At 44.9% G+C, this 22,390-nt stretch overlaps 1 protein-coding gene across 11 annotated transcripts in view; it reads left to right on the top strand.

The window, feature by feature from the left end:
- The first annotated feature begins 1,095 nt into the window (after positions 1-1,095).
- Positions 1,096-22,390, top strand: part of ULK4 (unc-51 like kinase 4) — a 621,709-nt gene continuing 600,414 nt past the window's right edge. For 8 of the 11 annotated variants that reach the window (XM_039461864.2, XM_074406079.1, XM_074406080.1 and 5 more), the window contains exons 1-4: positions 1,096-1,225; positions 8,377-8,562; positions 16,010-16,109; positions 18,872-19,011. In XM_039461864.2, coding sequence (XP_039317798.1) covers positions 8,425-8,562; positions 16,010-16,109; positions 18,872-19,011 — 378 coding nt within the window. In that variant the 5' untranslated portion in view covers positions 1,096-1,225; positions 8,377-8,424. Of the gene's footprint in view, positions 1,226-4,419; positions 6,830-6,891; positions 7,059-7,923; positions 8,260-8,376; positions 8,563-16,009; positions 16,110-18,871; positions 19,012-22,390 lie in introns of those variants that run through there. The other 3 variants (XM_074406076.1, XM_074406075.1, XM_074406074.1) reach the window with 3 other exon arrangements.

Raw genomic sequence — 22,390 nt, 5'->3', positions numbered from 1 at the left:
CCGCAACCTCTGCCTCCGGGTTCAAGCAATTCTCCTGCCTCAACCTCCCGAGTAGCTGGGATTGCAGGTATGTGCCACCATGCCCAGCTAATTTTTCTGTATTTTTTTGTAGAGACGGGGTTTCTCCATCCTGTTCAGGAAGGTGTGGAACTCCCGACCTCAGGTGATCCGCCCCCCTCTTGGCCTCCCAAAGTGTTGGGATTACAGGCATGAGCTCTGTTTTAATCGTTAATACTGGTCCGCAGCGCCTGATTTCCAACGGGAGGGGGGTATAAGGAGGCCGGTCCCACCCCGGCTTCCCCTCGTGGCCTGAACCAGTTTTCAGGTTAACTTTGGCATGCCTTCGGCATAGAAGAGGGATGCGTTCAGTCGGTAGGAGGGCCTGGAACTTTCATTTCTGGTTGACACAGTCAACTTGGGACGGAGTGTCTGATCTGCTCCCTCCATCTCTGAGCAGGAAGGTTGTTCAGAGCTCTCCCTTTCCTAGACGGTTGGGAACACGCGGCCTCTGCTTCCAGACTGCGACATCACGTCCGCCTGGACTCCCAGAAGACGCCAGAAAGAAAAAAATGGAAGGAAACAGAAGGGCCACGGAGACGGGAGGAGAAGAAACGAGGCGGCCCCAGGGCTCCGCAGCGCCGGCTCTACCCACGAGGGTCAGCCATGCTGGTCCAGCACCGCAGCCCACGCTCCCGCTGAGGATGGAGGAACGGTCCCTCGCGACCTCCCACTTCGGGCTCCAGCCAATGGGAACGGAGACTCTCAGCCAATCAGAGCTTTGCGTTTTCCTGCGTTCTGCGTGCTGCCATGGAGATGGAATGAGCAGATCCAAACAGAGAGGGGTGGTGGGCGCAAGACCGTTACTCCAGCACTTCCCCGAGCTCTGGCCTGTGGGCTCGTCCAAAGGCCCGCGCGAAGCCCTTTGGGTGGAGGAAACGGCCCTCGTGGTCGCCCACTTCCGGCCCCGCCCACAGGAAGGGAAACCGCTCAGCCACTCAGCTTCCTGAGCTGCTTCCGGCGTCCTGCCTGCTGCCCTGGAAACGGCGTGGGCGAATCCAAACCTGCAGGGGTGCCGCCTCCGTCAGGCGGGTCGGCGCCTCCGCGCGTCCCGCTTTGCTTCATTGTTTCCCCCCCATCGTTGGGCCTGTGGACCTGCCCTAAGGCGGAGGCCGCGCCGCGCGGGAGCCGTCCAGGGGACCGAGGCTTCACCGGGTTTGGCTGCCAGGTGCGTGGCGGTGGCGGTTTTAGTCGACGCGGGTTGGGTTCCTGTCTGTGTAGACGGTGGCAGAAGAGCGCGCAGTCCCGAGGCGGGCGCCTGGCCGTGCGCCCCGTGCCCCTGCGCTCCCCACGTCGGCTTCTGCCTGCGGGCCCCGCTTTGCGCTCGTGTTAAACGAAACACCGCCCGTTTTTCTCCGGGCTTCGGGTAGGCGCACACGGCCCGCCCCTTCTAGGACCTCACCGCCCTGCGGCGCTTCCCGGGCTCCCCGCCGGCCTCGCGGACCGAGGCCCACGGACGTGGCGACCTGAGTCTGCGAGGTGCGGCGAGGAGGAGCGCCCCTGGGGTCTTGGCGAGCGCGCACCGTGGGTTCCAGCCCAGGGGAAGGCTGGTGTGGCCGGCGGTTCGCAGACGAGCGCTTCCCTGCCACCCCAGGGCGCGAACCTGCAGCTCTGTGAAGCCCGGGGGATGCCCCCGCTTCTGCTGCAGGGGTCACGGTTGTGCGCTCTCGTCACCTGGTGGCTCTCCGAATTCCTTGAATGTGAGACCTGCCTCCGTTGCACGTGTGTGTGATTTGCTCTGCCTTCTGGCTTCTCAGATGCTTCTCAGGTGACCTTGTGATGAGAGACTAAACCGTGGTTTCTGGGAAGGCACCCTCGAGTGAGAAAACCATGAAGAAACGTAGGGAAGTGATGCCTGCGAAAGTCAGGGAGTGCTTACTTTTGGGGATCGGGGGGTGCTGATTGAGATACGCTCACCAAGGGCTTCTCGTGTCGCTGGCAAAATGCCACCTCCTGACCCTGGGTGGTGATTAGGAGTGTGTCCTTCTTTAATAATTCATTAAACCGTATATTTATATTGTGGCGTTTTTTGTATTTGTGTCTTATTTTACAATTAAGAAGTTACAGATTTAAAAATAAATACTAGGAGGTCTGTAATGGGGAACGACTTTGGGCTGAGAAAGAATCTTAAACTCATGGAATTTCAGCTATTGATGTTATTGAAAGATAACTTAATGCCAGGTGTGGTGGCTCACACCTGTAATTCCAGAACTTTGCATGGCCGAGGTGGGCAGATCAGTTGAGGCCAGGAGTTCGAGATTAGCCTGGACAACATAGTGAAACCCCACATCTACTAAAAATGCAAAAAGTTAGCCAAGCATGGTGGCGTGTCAGAGGCAGAGGCTGAGGCTGAGGTACGAGAATCGTTTAAACCCCGGAGGCGGAGTTTGCAGTGAGCCTAGATCTTGCCCCTGTGCTCCAGCCTGGGCCACAGAGTGAGACCCTGTCTAAAAAAAAAAAAAAAAAAGTAGAAAATCACTTGATTCAATTCTTATTTTACTCTAAGGAAATTGAGTCCCAGAGTGGAGAAATGCTTGCAGGTAACACCACCCCATCTAAGCAGATTTATAACTAATGTGTTAATTTCAGACTGAAATTGTCCAGATGTAACTCAATGTTAGATGTAACTAAAATAAAGGTTAAGGAAATGAAATTGTTCTAAATCAAATTCAGTCTTTCAAGATTGGTTGGGCGGTGAATCCCCAAAATTTGGGAGGCCAAGGTAGGAGAATCACTTGAGCCCAGACGTTCGACCTAGCCTCCCTTAAAAAAAAAAAAAAAAAAAAAAAAAAAAAATTCAAGATTTTACTTATTTTTTCCCCTGTAGCCTAAAACTTTATTTTCAAGAAATCAGTTATACATATCATATGGAATCTTACTTTGTCATCTTATTCTGATATATTCTAATGTAGACAATTGGTGAATAAGGTTGCTGATTATATTTTCTCTGGTTTAATATCTTCCCATTTAAACATACTGTCAGTTTCATCTTATTTTGGTTATAATACATACCAATTAGCTGGGACTACAGGCATGCACCACCATGCCAGGCTATTTTTTAATTTGTGTATAGTCAGGATCTTCCATGTTGCCCAGGCTGGTCTTGAACTCCTGGTCTCAAACAATCCTGCCTCTGATTCCAAAAGGGTTGGGATTACAGATACCAGGCACTGCGCTAGGCCAGGATGGGTTCTATTTAATGCATAGGTTTTAGAACGAAGAGGAATGTAAAAAGGCCTTAGGGAAATTGTCATTAAAAGAAATAGATACTGGCTCACGCCTGTAATCCCAGCACTTTGGGAGGCCAAAGTGGGCAGATCACCTGAGGTTGGGAGTTTGAGACCAGCGTGACCAACATGGAGAAACACTGTCTCTACTGAAAATGCAGAATTAGCCAGGTGAGGAGGCTCCTGCCTGTAATCCTAGCTACTGGGGAGGCTGAGACAGGAGAATTGCTTGAACCCGGGAGGTGGAGGTTGCAGTGAATTGAGATCACACCATTGCACTCTAGCCTGGGCAACAAGAGCAAAACTCTGTCTCAAAAAACAAAGAAAACTAAGCTGTGCCTTTTTGTTTTTAATTAATCAATCATCATCATTATTATTATTATTTTTTTTTTGAGACAGAGTTTTGCTCTTGTTGCCCAGGCTAGAGTGCAGTGGTAGGATCTCAGTTCACCGAACACTCCGCCTCCTGGGTTTAAGCCATCTTCCTGCTTCAGCCTCTGGAGTAGCTGGGATTACAGGGGCTCACCACCACGCCTGGCTAATTTTTGTATTTTAATAGAGATAGGGTTTCTCCATGTTGGCTAGGCTGGTATTGAACTCCTGGCTTAAAGTATCTACCTGCCTGGCCTCCCAAAGTGCTGGGATTATAGGCACGAGCTACCTCACCCTGCTCATAAATAAAAGTTTTAATGGAACTCAGCCATACCTATCCATTTGCTTATTGTCTCTGGTTGCTTTTCTAGTTCAAGAGCAAAGTTGAGTAGCTGTGACAGAAACTGTAAGGTCTGTAAAACCTAAAATGTTTACCCCTGTAATATTTTATAGAAAAATTTTTCCCCTCCCTTGATAGAGCAATCTTGGAAATATTTTCATCTGTAAAATGAGTTTTCTTAATTTTTTTTTTTTTTTCCTAGACGGAGTTTTGCTCTTGTTGCCCAGGCTGGCGTGCAGTGGTGCAATCTCGGCTCACTGCAACCTCCGCTTTCCAGGTTCAAGCGATTCTTCTGCCTCAGCCTCCTGAGTAGCTGGGATTACAGGTGCGTGCCACCGTGCCTGGCTTTTTTTTTTTTTTTTTTTTTTTTTTTTTTTTTTTTTTGGCAGAGTGTCACTTTATCTCCAGGCTGGAGTGTGGCGGTGCGATCCCAGCTCACTGCAACTTCCATTTTCCGGTTTCAAGCAATTCTGCCTCTCGAGTAGCTGGGACTACAGGCACGCACCACCACACCCAGCTAATTTTTTTGTATTTTTAGTAGAGATGGGGTTTCACCATGTTGGGCAGCCTGGTCCCAAACTTGTCATCTCACGTGATCCGCTGTCTTGGCCTCCCAAAGTGCTGGGATTACAGGCATGAGCCCCCACATCTGGCCAATATATTAACCATTTTTAATTTTAATTTTTTGAAGTCTTTAGAAATGTTTAATTGTAAAATACAAATAAAATTTACCATCTTAACCCTTTTTAAGGGTACAAGTTTAGCAGAGGTTAAGAACAGTTATACTGCTGTGTACCAATCTCTAAATCTTCATTTTTGCAAAAGCCAAATATATTACATTTTGCTTATCCATGTATCAGTGGACACAAGTTGCTTCCATGTTTTAACTATTGTGAATAATGCTGCTGTGACTATGTGGGGTACAAATGTCTCTTTGAGACCCTGCTTTTAATTCTTTTGGGAATATACCCATACTGAGATATGGTTTACCAATAGTTGTATATATTTGAGGTGTACAGGGTTTTTTTTGTGTGTGTGGTTTTTTTTTTTTTTTTTTTTTTTTTGATGGTCTTACTTTGTTGCCTGGGTTAGGGTGCAGTGGTGAGATCTTGGCTCACTACAACCTCTGCCTTCTGGGTTCAAGCTATCCTCCGGCCTCAGCCTCCCAAGTAGCTGGGACTACATGCACAGGCCACCACTGCTGGCTAATTAAGAATTTAAAAAAAATATTTTATAGAGATGGTGTTTCTCTGTTTCCCAGGCTGGTCTTAAACTCCTGGCCTCAAGTGAACTTCGTCTTTGGCCTCCCAAAGTGGTGGAATTGCAGGCATAAGCCACTGAGTCCAGCCCAATGTGCTTTTTTAATTTTTTTTTTTTTTTTCTCAGAGAGGGTCTCATTCTGCTGCTCAGGCTGGAGTCCCATGGTGCCATTGTAGCTCCCTGTAGCCTCAGTCTCCTGGGCTCATGCATACTTCTGCTTCAGCCTCCCAAAGGGGTTAGATGACAGGTGTGAGCCAGTAATCACATTGAGTGCCCAGCCAATGTGTTGTTTTGATATATAGATATGTTGTGAGGTTTTGGAAAGTTTAATATAGTCTAACATATCTTTCCAAAGAGATGCCAGGTTATGAAAGATTGATTTTTTTTTTTTTTTTTTGAATGATGCTCTGTCTCCCAGGCTGGAGTGCAGTGGCACAATCTCAGCTCACTGCAACATCTGCTCCCAGGTTCAAGCGATTCTCCTACCTCAGCCTCCTGAGTAGCTGGGATTACAAGCCTGTGCCACTACACCTGGCTAATTCTTATATTTTTAATAGAGATGGGATTTTGCCATACTGGTCAGGCTGGTCTCAAACTCCTGACCTCAGGTGATCAGTTTGCCTTGGCCTTCTAAAGTGCTGGGATTACAGGTGTGAGCCGCCACACTTAGCCCGAAAGATTGATTTTAATTATTGAGATTAAATTGTCATATGATGACTCCAATTCTACCTTCACTGAAATTCTATATAAGATCTAGTTTGATAAAAGATTACATCAAGTCTTTATTTACTTATGAAAATTAAAGGGTTATGTTGGCCAAGAAAACGAGCTCATTTAACTACTTATACCTTAAGTGAAGGATGAAGTGCTTGGTTAAAAACAACAACAACAACAAACATCTTAATTTAGAGCAGGCGTTGGCAAACTTTGTTAATAAAGGGACAAATAGCAAATATGTTTGTGCAGGCCATAGAGTCTCTGTCATAACTACTCAACTCTGCCACAGGCAATATATCGAAGTCTGAAAGTAACCATAAGCAATATATGAATGAATGGGTGTGGCTATGTTCCAATTAAACTTTATTTACGAAAGCAGGCAGCATGCAGTCTGGCCTAGGAGCCAGCCAGTCGTATTAACGATATTTGGATTGACTCCTACGGTCTCTAGGGATTACATGGAAACATTCCACATTTTTTTATACTGTATTTTCACTTTTTTCTCTTTTGCTTCTCATCATTGATAAAGTTTAGGTGGGATATATGTTTCTCTTTTGCTTGTCATAATTTATAAGGTTTAGGTGGGGCATAGCAGTCAAGACAGGTGGAGGGTCTTGACTGCAGGTTCTTGGCCTTTTGAACAAAGACGTGGACAAAATGCCCAGCAAAGCAAAGAAAGAATGAAGCAACAACAGAACAAAAGGGATTTGTTGAAAACGAAAGTACACCCCGGGAATATGCGGACATTTCTCCGGTTCAGACAGCCCCCAGAGGTTTCCCACTGACCTCCTGTAAGTCAAGGAGCGGCCTGCCTTGGGTCCGATGGATTTCAGCATTCCCATTGTCAGATGCTCAGGTGAAGTTACAAAGTTGCAAACCAATCGGTCTGATTGGCTGCAGGCGGCCACTTTCCCTTCCGCCGTGCAGATAAGGTGGGCGTTTGCAGACGGAATGGCCTCTGGCCGTTTTTGTCACCTAGGCCTGGGAAGTTGGGGTTTTCGTTTCCACAGAGTGTCCCAGCCTTAGGTTCCCTGCCTCACGTGTACCGTCTCATCGTGCGGACGCCGAGTTTCCCACCGCACCAGGTTGTCACCGAGACCGTGAGAAAGCCGCGGGCAGGCCGGGTGGAGGCTCCTGCGCCGCGGAGCGGGAGCTGCTGCTCTCACTTTTCTCCGGCGAAGGCCTCCCTGGCACCGGGCAGGGGCCTCTGTCCCCCTCGGCAGCCGCTGTCCCCTCCGTCCCTCCCCTTCCTGCTGCGGATGCGCCTGCCCTTTCCGGACGAACCCGAGCGGCTCTGCGGCTCCCGGGGAGTGAGACCGGACCCTCCGGGGTCACGTCCGCACGGACTCGGTGTGCCCACGTCGGCGGTGGCCGGGCCTGCCTGCTCCCGCTCTGGGTCATGCTGCGGCCCTCATCGAGGCGCACGGCCACGGGGTCGCGGGGAGCCGTGGCGGCCCCGCTGCTGCAATGGCGCCCCCCTGCTGCAATGGCGGCCCCCCTGCTGCAATGGCGCCCCCCCTGCTGCAATGGCGCCCCCCCTGCTGCAGTGGCGGCCCCCCCTGCTGCAGTGGCGGCCCCCTCTGCTGCAATGGCGCCCCCCCTGCTGCAATGGTGGCCCCCCTGCTGCAGTGGCGGCCCCCCTGCTGCAGTGGCGGCCCCCCCTGCTGCAATGGCGGCCCCCCTGCTGCAATGGCGCCCCCCCTGCTGCAGTGGCGGCCCCCCTGCTGCAATGGCGGCCCCCCCGCTGCAATGGCGCCCCATGCTGCAATGGCGGCCCGCCCCCCCCCGCTGCAATGGTGCCCCGCTGCTGCAATGGCGGCCCCCCTGCTGCAATGGCGCCCCGCTGCTGCAATGGCGGCAGTGGAAGGCTGCCGTGCGGAATGCCTGGATGCCCACCGCCCTGGGGCCGCCGCTCGCTGTGTGTGAAGATCTTGTTGGTGGAGCCTGCACACCGTTTTGCGAACGTGTGTTTACGTTTTTATTTCTGAGACGGCCTCGCTCCGTTGCCCTGGCTGCAGTGCAGGGGCGCGATCTCGGCTCACCGCAGCCTCCGCCTCCCGGGTAGCGGGGACCACGCCCGGCCGACTTTTGTATCTTAAATAGAGATGGGTTTTCATTCGCTGGCCGGGCTGGTCTCGAACTCCTGGCCTCGGGTGATCCCCGCCTCCGCCTCCCAAAGTGCTGGGATTACAGGGCGAGTCACCGCACCTGGCTGGGAATTTTTGTTTATTTGCCCCTTAGCTTTGTTCATCCTGCAAAACATATCCACAGTAGTGTTTAACGTTTGTAAGTCAATTTTCCGAATTTGTCGAATTCCTAGATTTTTTTTTTACATATAAAATATTCTAGGCTAATGACGCAACTAGCTGGTACTTATCAATGTCATTTTTGTTTACTTTTTAGGAGCCAGAGATGCCATTATTCTATCGTATGTGAGAAGTTGGCCCAGAGATGGAAAACTTTATTCTGTATGAGGAGATCGGAAGAGGAAGCAAGACCGTTGTGTATAAAGGGCGCCGGAAGGGCACAATCCACTTTGTAGCCATTCTCTGTACTGATAAGTGCAAAAGGCCTGAAATCACCAACTGGGTAAGTCAGTGCGTCTCTGCTGGTATGGGGACAGAGCGCTGCGATAGGTAGAAGACGGTAGCATTTTCACAGGAGCCATTGAACGGTTTGTATTAAATGCCACATTTTCTATCTGGAATGGGTGACCTTCTCTCTGGTGCCACCAGGCCTGAATAATGAGTCATAAACATATCCAAGTCATGACTAATTTAGATTTATTTTATTTTATTTGTGGGGAGTATAAATTAGGGAAACTATACTCTTTTTTTTTTTTCTTGGAACAGGGTCTTGCTCTGTTGCCCAGACTGGAATGCAGTGGTGCAATCATGGCACACTGCAGCCGTGACCTCTGTGCTCAAATGATCCTCCTGCCTCAGCCTCTGGAGTAGCTGGGACTACAGGCATATACCACCATGCCTGGCTAATTCTTTATGTTTTTCGTAGAGTCACGGTTTGGCTATGTTGCCCAGGCTGGCCTTGAACTCCTGTGCTCAAGCAGTCTGCCCACTTCGGCCTCCCAGTGTTGGGATTGCAGGCAGAAGCCACTGTGCCCAGCCTGGAAACTGTATTCTATGTTAGATAATTTGGTGTGTTTAGGAAACAAGCAGACCCCACCTCTCCTAGCCCTACAATTTACTGTCAAGGAAGGACAGTGGGTGAGAGTGACTGGGGTTTGAAATAGCTGTGTTTCTTTATAGCCTAGGCTTCCTGGACTGTACCTAGCTGAAAACAAAAATATTGTGGTAAAATACAGCATAGCATAAAGTTTGCCTCCTCAGTGATCTTTAATTGTACAATTTAGGGATCATAAGTGCATCCATATTGCTGTGCAAGTTTCACCACCATCCAGCTCCATGACTCTTTCCAATTAAACTTTATTTACGAAAGCAGGCAGCACGTGCAGTTCGGCCTAGGAGCCAACCAGTAAGTATTAATGATATTTGCATTGACTCCTACAGTCCTCAGGGATTACATGGAAATATCATTCCATATTTGTTTATACTGTATTTTCTCTTTTGCTTCTCATAATTTATATGATTAGCTGGGTCATATGTTTCTCTTTTGCTTCTCATAAGAGAAGCTCTATACCCCTTAAACTGTAATTCCTCATTTCTCCTCCAGCTTTTGGCAACTACTATTTTACTTTTTGTCTCTGTGGTTTTGACCATTCTATATAGATGGTAACATACAGTATTTTTCTTTGTTCATGTCTGGCTTATTTCAATTAGTATGATGTCCTCAATGTTCATCCATGTTGTAGCTTGGGTCAGAATTTCCTCCTTTTTAAGGCCGAATCATACTTCATTGTACATATGTATATTGCATTTTGCTTATCTATTCATGTATCAGTGGACACAGGTTGCTTCTGTGTTTTAACTACTGTGAACAATGCTGCTATGAGTATGTAGGTGCAAGTATGTTTTTGAGATCCTGCTTTCTTTCGTGTGTATACCCAGAAGTGGAATTGCTGGTCCTGTGGTCACTCTAGTTTTGATTTTGTAAAGGTGTGCTGTGCTGTTTTCCCCAGCAGTTCTCCTGTCTCCACACTGCACCCGTCGGGGCACAAGGGTTCAGCTTCTCTGCACCCTGGTCAGTACTTGTTTTTATTTATTAATTTTTTACCAGTAACCACCCTAATGGGTGTGCGGTGGTGTCTCATTGTTTTGATTTGCATTTCCCTGATGACTCGTGACACTGAGCTGCATCTTTTCATGTGCGTGTTGACAGTTTGTATTTCTCTTTTGGAGAAACGTCTGTTCTTTTTGCCCATTTCCTTAAGTCCTTTGACCATTCTCTAATCTGGTTGTTTTCTTGCTGACTTTTATGACTTATCTATATAGTCTAGATACTAACCTGCTATCAGATGTATGATTTGCAAATATATTTTCATATTCCATAGGTTGCCTGTTAACTTTGTTGTTAGTGCCTTTTGATGTAGTAAAGTTTAAAATTTGTGCAGTCACATTTTTCTGTCTTTTTTTTTTTGTTATCTGTGTGTTTGTTGTCATATCTAAATATCCGAAAATCATTGCAGTGTCAGAAGCTTTTGTCCTATTTGTGGTTCTGAGCGTTAATGTATTTTTACCTTTTATATTTATATATTTGATTCATTTTGAGTTAAATTTTGTATGTGGTGTTCAGTAAGTGTCTCAGTTTGTTTGGGCTGCTAAAGCAAAATGCCTCAGGTTGGATGGCTTATAAATAACAAATTTATTGGCCACAGTTCTTGGGGCTGGCAGGTCCAAGATCAAGGTGCCAGCAGTTTTAGTGTCTGATGAGGGCTTGCTGTCCTTTCAAAGCTGGTGCCTTCTGTGTGTCCCCACATGGCAGAAGAGGAAAACAGGCTCCCTAAGCCTCTCTTCTCAGGGCACTAATTTTATTTCTGAGGGTAGAGTCCACATGATCTAATCATCTCTTAAAGGTTCCACCTCCTAATACCACCACAATGGACGTTAGGTTTCAATGTGAATTTTAGAGGGACATATTCATACCATAACAGTAAAGGTCTAGCTTCTCTCTTTTTATGTGGATATCCAGTTTTCCCAGCACCATTTGTTGAAAAGACTGTCCTTTCTGCGTTGAATAGTTTTGGAATCCTTGATGAAAATCATTTGACCATGTGTGTGAGGGTTTATTTCTGGGCTCCTTATTCTATCCCGTTGGTCTGTATGTCTTCTTTATAGCAGTGCTATACCGTTTTTATCACTGTAGCTTTGTAGTAAGTTTTGGAATCAGGAAGTATGTGTTCTCCAGCCTTGTTTTCTTTTTCTTTTAAGATTGTTTGGCATATTGAGATTCCATGTGAAGTTTTGGATAGATTTTTTTTTCTAGGCCTGCAAAAAACGTGGTTGGGAGTTTGATAATTTCATCAAGCGCCTAGATTGCTTTGGGGAGACTGATTTTGGGTGGTATTTGAATGTTATTAATATCTGAATATTGTCTTCCAATTCATAAAAACATGATATTTTCCCACTTATATCTTTTAAAAATTTCTTTCAGAAGTTTTTTGTAGTTTTCACTGTGTAGGTCTTTCCACCTGTTTAGTCTAGTTAATTCCTCTGTGTTTTGTTGTTCTTGCTGCTATTATTAATGGAGTTGTTTTCTTAATTTCCTTTTTCCATTGTATATTTGTTAATGTCTAGAAATTCTCACTGGGCATGGTGGCTCACGCCTGTAATCCCAGCACTTTGAGAGGCTGAGGGAGGTGGAGGCGGATTGCTTGGACTCAGGAGTTCGAGAGCAGCCTGGGCAACATGGTGAAACCGTGTCTCTGCAAAAAATACAAAAACTAGCCTGGGGTGGGCCAGGCACGGTGGCCTGGCCTGTAATCCCAGCACTTTGGAAGGCCGAGATGGGCAGATCACTTGAGGCCAAGAGTTAAAGACCAGTCTAGCCAACATGGTAAAACCCCATCTCTACTAAAAATACAAAAAAAATCGGCTGGGCATAGTGGCGCATGCCTATAGTCCCAGCTGCTTGGGAGGCCAAGGCAGGAGAATCACTTGAACTTGGGAGGTGGAGCTTACGGTGAGTCAAGATTGCACCACTGCACTCCAGCCTGGGCAACAGCAGCAGACTTTGTCTCAAAAAAAAAAAAAAAGCCAGGGTTGGTGACACGCACCTGTGGTCCCAGCTACTTGGGAAGCTGAGGTGGAAGGACTTCTTGAGCCTGGGTGTAGGTGGTGGGGGTTACAGTGAGCAGTGATTGTGTCACTGCACTCCAACCTGAGTGTTAATGTATTTTTATTTATTAATTTTTTATTTATTAATATATTTTTGCTTATGTGTCGGAATGAGACCCTCTCTCAAAAATAAATACATAGAGTAGCTGCAGAGTCTGTGGAGGGTTGGTTGAGTTTAACAAGAATTGCAGTGGTCGTGGGAGTGAGCTGGAAAGTGTGTGTATGTGGTCACAGGCTAGGACGTGTGGAAGAGATTTTGGCAGTGATGCAGTTTTTAGTAAAAGTCTAGCAACACCATCCAGTAGAAATACAATGGGGGCCAGAAATCTAATTTTGAATTTTTTAGTAGCCACATTGAAAAATGAAAAACAAATGGGTGAAATTAACTTTGGTAACATATTTCTAAAGCCAGTATAGACAGTGTAGAATCATTTCAACATGTTACTGGTAAAAATTTATATATATATATATATATATATATATTTTTTTTTTTTTTTTTGAGATGGAGTTTCGCTCTTGTTACCCAGGCTGGAGTGCAATGGCGCGATCTCGGCTCACTGCAACCTCTCTCTCCTGGGTTCAGGCAATTCTCCTGCCTCAGCCTCCCGAGTAGCTGGGACTACAGGCGTGCGCCACCATGCCCAGCTAATTTTTTTTTGTATTTTTAGTAGAGATGGGGTTTCACCATGTGGACCATGATGGTCTCGATCTCTTGACCTCATGATCCACCTGCCTCAGCCTCCCACAGTGCTGGGATTACAGGCGTGAGCCATCGCGCCTGGCCTTATTTATTTATATTTTTGAGGTGGAGTCTTGCTCTGCCATGCCAGCTGGAGTGCAGTGGTGCAATCTCGGCTAACTGCAACCTCCGCCTCCCAGGTTCAAGCAATTCTCCTGTCTCAGCCCCCTGAGTTCCTGGGATTACAGGTGTGTACTACCACACCTGGCTGATTTTTGTATTTTGTTGTAGAGACAGGGTTTCACCATGTTGGCCAGGCTGGTCTCAAACTCCTGACCTCAAGTGGTCTGCCCACCTTGGCCTCCCAAAATGTTGGTTTTACAGGCATAAGCCACTGTACCCAGCCAGTAAAAACTATTATTGAGATACTGATTATTGTTATTTTTTGGTATTCTGAAGTCTTCAGAATACTGTGTGTATTTCACATCTGTAGCACGTCCTGGCTTAGACAAGCCACTTTTCGAGTTCTGAGTAGCCTTGTGTGACACGTTGCTCCCACGTCGAACACTACTGGTCTGTGGAGTAACCACGAATAGGCGGTCGAGGTGAAGCGGAGGCAGTTTGGCCTAGCATTTGCAAGAGCAGGCACGGGTCATGTGTGGACCGATTAGGAGTGCTGGAAGGAAGTGCTGGGGCCCAGATTCTGTTGGTGATTCTGCTGGAATTGCCGTACCCCCTTCATTTTTCATCAGGACCTCCCCTTCTTGTGCCTGATGCGATGGGAGTCCTTAAGCATGCTCACCAGGTGGTCTTCCTTCTTCTTTGGGGGCCTTATTAGTTTTGCAGTTTCTTTTTATTTTTTTTGAGACAGGGTCACACTCTGTCACTCAGGCTGCAGTGCAGTGATGTGATCTTGGCTCACTGCGCCTTGACTTTCTGAGCTCAGGGGGTCCTGCTGCCTCAGCCTCCCTCGTAGCTGGGACCACAGGCATGTGCCACCATGCCTGGCTAATTTTTTTATTTTAGTTTTGTCGTTTCTCACGAGGTGCTCCTTAAATTTTCTCTTGATCACTTTGTTTTTTGTTTTTTAACTCCTCTATCTTCTAAGTTATGTGGATCTATTTTCCTCTAATTGTGCTACAGTATGAACCCACCTAGTTGTTCAGAGCATTTCATTTTTAAAATGGGGAGCCCAGGCCGGGCGCAGTGGCTCATGCCCGTAATCCCAGCACTTTGGGAGGATGAGGCGGGTGGATCACAAGATCAGGAGTTTGAGACCAGCCTGGCTAACATGGTGAAACCCCATCTCTACTAAAAATACAAAAATTAGCCAGGTGTGGTGGTGTGTCACTATAGTCCTAGCTACTTGGGAGGCTGAGGCAGAAGAATCAGAAGGTGGAGGTTGCAGTGAACCGAGATTGTGCCACTGCACTTCAGCCTGGGTGACAGAGGGAGACTCCCATGGCAAAAAAAAAAAAAAAAAGTTTGGGGAGCTCTGTACATATGGGCTCAGGCTCATTTGTTTGTGTTAAGTGGTAGTAGAGTTTGGATGTGACTTTAAAAAAAAAAGGTGTGTGTGTTTTTTTTAAGCTGAGCCTAGTGACTCATTCCTGTGATCCCAGCACTTTGGGAGGCTGAGGTGGGAGGACCGCTTGAGCCCAGGAGTTCAAGACTAATTTAGGCAAGAAAGTGAGACCTTGTCTCTACAAAAAATAAAAAAATTACCTGAGTGCGGTGGTGCAAGCCTGTGGTCTCTACTGCTCGGCAGGGTGTTCACCGGAAACTTGGACAGCAGGGAAAAATGAAGAGAAAAAGGACGGTTGTCTGTCACCTACAGATAATTATTGCTCTACCAGGCACGGTGGCTCACACCTGTGATCCCAGCACTTTGGGAGACTGAGGCAGGTGGATCACAAGGTTAGGAGTTCAAGACCAGCCTGGTCAAGATGGTGAAACCCTGTCTCTACTAAAAATACCAAAATTAGTTGGGCATGGTGGCGGGTGCCTGTAATCCCAGCTACTCAGGAGGCTGAGGCAGAGAATTGCTTGAACCTGGGAGGCAGAGGTTGCGGTGAGCCGAGATCGTACCACTGCACTACAGCCTGGGCAACAGAGCAGGATTTTGTCTCAAAAAATAATAATAATAATAATTGTAATCATTGCCCATGTCTTGGTTTGTTTACTTGTCGTTTTTGAGGGTTTTAAAAAATGTTTTAGTCATGGTATAATTTTGTTCCTTGCCCTTTTCACTTAGCTTTATAACATTCATTCTTCTGTGTTTTAAATTAAGTAAACATTTTAATGTTGATGATATTTGGTCAGTTGACAATACAAGTTAGTTAACTATTGTGTTATTGAGTATTTAGGTATGTTTACTTAGCAAAAAGTTTTTCCTTTAAAATTATTTCTTCTTCCTTGGTTTTAGAAGTAGTGCATATTAGTATAGACAATAGAAAATGAGAGAAGAGTAGATTTAAAAACACCAGCAGTTTAACCAATAAAAGTAGCTATGTTGGTGAATATCCTCTGGTCATTTTCCTATAAATAATTCTTTTGCAAATTTGTGTTTACAGAGACAGACAAAAGAGTATTACACAAGTTTTTAAAAAATTATTTATTTATTTGAGATGGAGTCTTGCTCTGTCACCCAGGCTGGAGTGCAGTGTCGTTATCTTGGCATGCTGCAACCTCTGTTTCCTGGGTTCAAGCAGTTATCCTGCCTCAGTCTCCTGAGTAGCTGGGATTACAGACATGTGCCGCCATGCCTGGCCAATTTTTGTATTTTTAGTAGAGATGAGGTTTTACCAACTTGGTCAGCCTGGTCTTGAACTCCTGACCTCAAGTGATCTGCCTGCCTCAGCCTCCCAAAGTGCTGGGATTATAGGTGTGAGCCACTGTGCATGGCCAAAAAAGTTTATTTTTAAGTTAGTGTTTTTCTGTGTAATGATTAGCCTTCATAATCATCATTTCTAATGTCTGTATAGAACTCCACCAAATAAATGTCACCATTCTCTTATCCACTTATTAATTGTGTATTTAGTTTTTTTCTCAGTAGATGTAAGAGTTTTAGGAATTTCTTTTTAGAGTGAATGCTCTGTTTTTATAGGTCCGTCTCACCCATGAAATTAAACACAAGAATATTGTAACTTTTCATGAATGGTATGAAACCAGCAATCACCTGTGGCTAGTAGTGGAACTCTGCACAGGTAAGGAAGCTTATGTAAGAAATGCTGTGAATATAGTATTGAAAAAAAATGCTGTAAGTTTCGTTACTTTCCTTTTGTCTTGTGTTGTAAGTATAAGTAGTCGTTGATGTTATTTACTGTGTTAACTTGAAAATCTGTTGCTCTGTGGATATTAGGGAAGGGTAAAGAGCAAAGATGTTTGGGAAAAAGCAGAATTATGTAAATTCAATTTTGGATTGACTTTACTTTGGTATATTATTACATTACACACATAAAAAATTAGAAATGTTTTAAAATGATGATTAATTTATCAAAAACATCTTCCCCATGAAAACATTTTAAGTTGACTAGCTATTAATTAATAAATTTATAAAGTATCTTTTATTTTTATGAAAAGCATTCTGTACCTCATAAAATTTTGAGCAATGTGGAAAGGTACAACGATGAACCAACAAATAATTAGAGATAACAAGTTACAGCTATTGCTTCGTGCAACTTTGTAGGACTGTATACAGGGAGCAAGTTCACTAATATATGTTATCTGGGCTTTTAGTTTCAAAATTTTAGGAGTTAAACAGGCAAAAAATGTAATCACTACTAAGTGCTACTATCAACTACTACTAAGTACTACTGTTAATGTACTTTGTATACATTTAGTAACAATAAAGGATAATTAAATATTGATATACTTATTGCTAGCTTTGTGAATCTAACTTGTATTGACACTTAGAATTTATAAAACTTCATCTTAAAGAAGTCATTTGGATTAATAACTTACTTGATTTTATTTTCTGAATCAATAGGACAGCATATGGTTGAATGACTTCCACAGATGTACATATTGGCAAGGTCATCAAGGATAGTTCTGTAATTAGTTTTTTGCTTAAGCTGTTGTTTCTGACCTCCGACCAGGTGTAAAACCCGAACTGTAAAACATGCCTGCATTTGTGACGGCCCCTCGCCCACCAAAACAAAATAAAGAAAACCCCAAATGCCTCTTCCCTTCATTATAGTAGTTCTTATTCAACTTTCCAGTGCCAGCAGAGACTTTTTCTGAATTTGGCTGTTGTGTTAATTTTTAACTTTTGTGGCTGTTTAGTAGGTATGTATATGAATATTTATGGGGTATGTGAGATACGTTGGCACAGGCATGCAGTGTGTAATAAGCACAGCAGGGTAAATGGGGTGTCCATTTCCGTTCGTCCTTTGTGTTACAGTACAATTACATTCTTTTAGTTATTTAAAAATGTACAGTTAAATTATTATTGACTTTAGCCACCCTGTTCTATTACCAAATACTAGTTCTTATTTATTCTATTTATTCCATTAATCATCCCCATTCCCCCTGCCACCTCCCCACTACCCTTCCCGACCTCTGGGAGCCATTCTTCTGTTCTCTATCTCCATGATTTCAAATAATTTTCAGCTCCCAGAAATGAGTGAGAACATGTGATGTTTGTCTTTCTGTACCTGGCTTATTTCACTTAACATAATGACCTCCAGTTCCAACCCAGTTGTTGCAAATGACAGAATCTCTTTTTTATGGCTGAATACTACTCCATTGTGTGTATGTCCCGTATTTTCTTTATCCATTCATCCATTGATGGATTGGCTGTTGGAATCTTGACCCTTTAAAAAAACAGTCTGTGGTGGGCGTGGTGGTTCACACCTGTAATCCCAGCACTTTGGGAGGCCAAGGTGGGCTGATCACCTGAGGTCGGGAGTTTGAGACCAGTCTGACCAACATGGAGAAGTCCTGTTTCTACTATAAAAATACAAAATTGGCCAGGCATGGTGGCTCATGCCTGTAATCCCAGCACTTTGGGAGGCTGAGGCAGGAGGATCACGAGGTCAGAAGATCAAGACCATCCTAGCTAACATGGTGAAACCCCATCTCTACTAAAAATACAAAAAAAAAAAAAAATTAGTGGGGCATGGTGGCAGGTGTCTGTAATCCCAGTTACTTGGGAGCTGAGGCAAGAGAATCACTTGAACCTGGGAGGTTGAGGTTGCAGTGAGCCGAGATTGTGCCACTGTACTCCAGCCTGGCAACAGAGGGAGACTTTGTCTCAAAAACAAAAAACAAAAAAAATTACCCAGACATAGTGGCGCGTGCCTGTAATCCCAGCTACTCGGGAGGCTGAGACAGGAGTATTGTTTGAACCCAAGAGGTGGAGGTTGCTTTGAGCCGAGGTCGCACCATTGCACTCCAGACTGGGCAACAAGAGCGAAACTCCGTCTCAAAAAAAAAAAAAAAAAAAAAAGTTTGTTTCTGACTGGGAAGAGAAGTAGGTGGTGGAGAAGGATATGGCAGTGGATTCTCAGTGCGCCTTTGATTTCATCAGTGGTGCATGCTGAGGGTTGTGATGATCTAAAGAGTGTAGTGTTTTTTTCCGTGTGGCACATTGCAGAATGTGACCTGACTGCAGAGCAGTCAGTCAGACTGTACTTTGCATAATGTGATGTAAGTGCACAGTTTTGAGCTGTATAGACCATGAGTATTTGCAGCCGTTAGGGTCATTATCCTTTCATCTTGCTTGCCTGTCACCATTCGTCTGCAGGGAGCAGGCACTTTCCTGAATCTGTCTCTGGTGCTTGGGCGTAGACTTCTGTTGAAGAGCTCGGGCCACTGTATTCACTCACCTATGTGTTCCTCAACCAGACTGTCAGGGTTTATGGTCTTGATCAGTTTTTAATGTTTGTATCTGTCAGTCTGGGACCTCTCTGGGGCACTCTGTGATGGTAGTGGCTTGAAGTGGGTGATTTGAATCAACTTCTTGCAGGTGGTTCCTTAAAAACTGTTATTACTCAAGATGAAAACCTTCCAGAAGATGTTGTGAGAGAATTTGGAATTGACCTGATTACTGGATTACATCATCTTCATCAACTTGGCATTCTCTTTTGTGACATTTCTCCTGAGAAGGTAAATCATGAAAGTTATTCGTTTCCTAACTGCTTCTGTCTCAATTTAGAGTGCTTTCTCAAAGATGTTTTTATTTTTAGATAAAATTTTGGTATAGAACATCTTGAAATTTTAAGTTAACCTTTTTTTTTTTTTTTTTTTTTAAATAAAAGGAGGCCAGGCATGGTGGCCCATGCCTGTAATCCCAGCATTTCGGCAGGCCGAGGCAGGTGGATCACTTGAGGTCAGGAGCTTGAGACTAGCTTGGCCAACATGACGAAACCCTATCTCTACTGAAAACACAAAAATTAGCCGGGTGTGGTGGCGGACGCCTGTAATTCCAGCTACTCGAGAAGCTGAGGCAGGTGAATTGCTTGAACCTGGGAGGCAGAGGTGGCAGTGAGCCGAGATTGCGCCACCACTGTGCTCCAGACTGGGCGATGGAGCAAGACTCTGTCTCAAAAAAAAAAAAAAAAAAAAAAAAAAAAAAAAAAAAAAAGAACAACAAAAAAAGAAGAAAATAAAAGGAAGTCCATGGTACTGTATTTTAGGTGCTGAAGCTGCTTTTTGAATGTGAAGTCTCCCTGTCAGAGCTCGTTGAGTAATGCCTTAATGCTGCTAACCTACGTTGTATATGGTGAACACAGCAGGTCTGTTCAAGATAAGGCCCTCTTAGCTCCAAAGTCATCGGACACGTTTATGAAACATTATTTTAGCTTGATAGTGGCATTCTTGGCTGTATACGTATGATTCCTGATATTATGGGTCAAATATTTTCTCTTTTGGTAAAATTATTCACAGCTAAGTCAGCTTCAGTGTAGTGGAGTCGTTTAACCTACCTGGTTTCTGAGTTGCAGTCAGTATGAACACTTAGAAGCTGTGTGAACCTGGACAAGTTACCCTGCCTCTCTTTGCCTTAGTTTCTTTGTCACATGGAGACAGATTTTTCATGGTATTTGTGAGGATTACCTATTTATTTAGGATAAGTTTCTAGGATACTTTTTGGTAAGTAGTTTGCTCACAGTGATGTCAATAATTGTCTTTGTAAGTACATACTCTGAGGAATTGTACATGTTACTGGTTTAAGTTTTTACTTTTCCTTTGATATATGCCAATGAAATCAAAAGCTGAATTTTCATTTAGAAATTAGAAATTTTATTTACATTAGAAATTTTATTTTTGCAGGCTATCTGTATGAGAAGATAATTAAAGCTAAAAAAAAAAAAACCTCCATAAAATCCTGTATAATGAATAGTAGTTCTTGTTTGAAATACTCAGATCTGTGCCTCAAGTCTGCAGCTACTCACCTGTCGTTACAGTGCTGAAAGCAGTGGTAGACAGCTTATAAATACCTGGATGTGGCTGTATTTCAATACTTCATTTATGTATATGGAAATGTGGATTTCATGTAATTTATTGTCATGTGTCTAGAAATATTTTTTTTCTTAACCATTTAGAAATATAAAAACTACTTTTTTTTTTTGAGACAGAGTCTCACTCTGTCACCCAGGCTGGAGTGTAGTGATGTGATCTCAACTTAATGCAAACTCTGTAACCCGGGTTCAAGCAGTTCTCCTGCCTCAGCCTCCCAAGTAGCTGGGACTATAGGCACGTAGCTGATTTTTTTTAAATTGCATTTTAGGTTTTGGGGAACATGCAAGATTGTTGCATAGGTACACACATGGCAGTGTGGTTTGCTGCCTTCCGTCCCCTCACCTGTATCTGTCCTTTCTCCCCATGCTATCTCTTCCCACCTCCCCACCCCCCGTCCCTCCCCCATTTCCCCCCAACGGACCGCAGTGTGTAGTGCTCCCCTCCCTGTGTCCATGTGTTCTCATTGTTCAACACCCGCCTATGAGTGAGAACATGCGGTGTTTGATTTTCTGCTCTTGTGTCAGTTTGCTGAGAATGATGGTTTCCAGGTTCATCCATGTCCCTACAAAGGATGTGAACTCATCGTTTTTGACGGCTGCGTGATATTCCATGGTGTATATGTACCACATTTTCCCTATCCAGTCTATCATCGTTGGGCATTTGGGTTGGTTCCAGGTCTTTGCTATCATGAACAGTGCTGCAATGAACATTCGTGTGCATGTGTCCTTATAGTAGAATGATTTATAATCCTTTGGATATATACCCAGTAATGGGATTGCTGGGTCAAATGGGATTTCTATTTTTAGGTCATTGAGGAATCGCCACACTGTCTTCCACAATGGTTGAATTAATTTACATTCCCACCAACAGTGTAAAAGTGTTCCTATTTCTCCACATCCTCTCCAGCATCTGTTGTTTCCAGATTTTTTAATGATTGCCATTCTAACTGGAGTGAGATGGTATCTCAATGTGGTTTTTGTATTTTTAGTAATGACGGAGTTTCGCCGTGTTGGCCAGGCTGGTCTCAAACTCCTGACCTCAGGTGATCCTCCTCTCTCGGCCTCCGAAAGTGCTGGGATTTATAGGCATGAGCCACCATTCCTGGCCGAAAACCACATTTTTTTTTGGCAGTTTTCAGATAGTTTTTTTTTTTTTTTTAAAATCCAACACTCTTGGTTCACAGCTGTACAAAAGCAGGCAGTGGCTGGGGATTGTCCCAGAGGCTGCAGTTTGCTGATATCTGTGCGGGAGCTGTCTAGTGTGAGGATTTGAGAAGTCCAGGCGCTCTGGGGACCTAAACCTGTGTTCCGGAGCAGGGGTTAGCAAAGGTTGGGCGGGATTCTGGTTTGAGTGAATGAACTCTGACTGGAGCACAGCCTCAGTCTCTGGTGTATGTGCTGTCCATGGCTACTGCTGTGCAACAGCAGAATTGAAATGAAGACAGACTGTATGGCTTATAAAGTCTAAAATATTTACCAGGCGGCTCTTTACCAACCATGAAAGTGTTTGCTGATCCATGCCGGTGGTCCTCTGGACCAGCAGCATCAGTTTGACTTGGGACGTGGTAGGAACGGGCCCCATCCCAGACCTGTTGAATCCGAAACTCTAGGGCAGTGACTGGTCATTTGTGCTTTAACAAGTCCTCCAGGGGACTGTGATGCTCACATGAGTGTAAAGCCACTATTACAGACCAGCAGATGTCCTTACTATGTGTTTGTGACTAGAGGTTAAGATTTAATTTCACATTGCCTTTATTTTATTTATTTCTGTTTCATTATTTTTTTGAGACAGAGTCTTGCTCTCATGAGGCTGGAGTGCAGTGGCGCAGTCTTGGCTCACTGCAACCTTTCGCTTCAGGTTCAAGCGATTCTGGTGCCTCAGCCTCCTGAGTAGCTTGGACTAGAGGCACCTGTCACCATGCCTAGCTAAATTTTGTATTTTGGGTAGAGATGGGGTTTTACCACATTGGCCAGTCTGGTCTCAAACTCCTGGACATCAGTGATCTGCCTGCCTCAGCCTCCCAAAG

This window comes from Saimiri boliviensis, chromosome 9 (genome assembly GCF_048565385.1).
Source record: "Saimiri boliviensis isolate mSaiBol1 chromosome 9, mSaiBol1.pri, whole genome shotgun sequence".
In the NCBI taxonomy this organism is placed as follows: Eukaryota; Metazoa; Chordata; class Mammalia; order Primates; family Cebidae; genus Saimiri; species Saimiri boliviensis.
The sequence above is the reverse complement of the archived record's forward strand: the minus strand, read 5'-3'. Positions and strand labels throughout refer to the sequence as shown.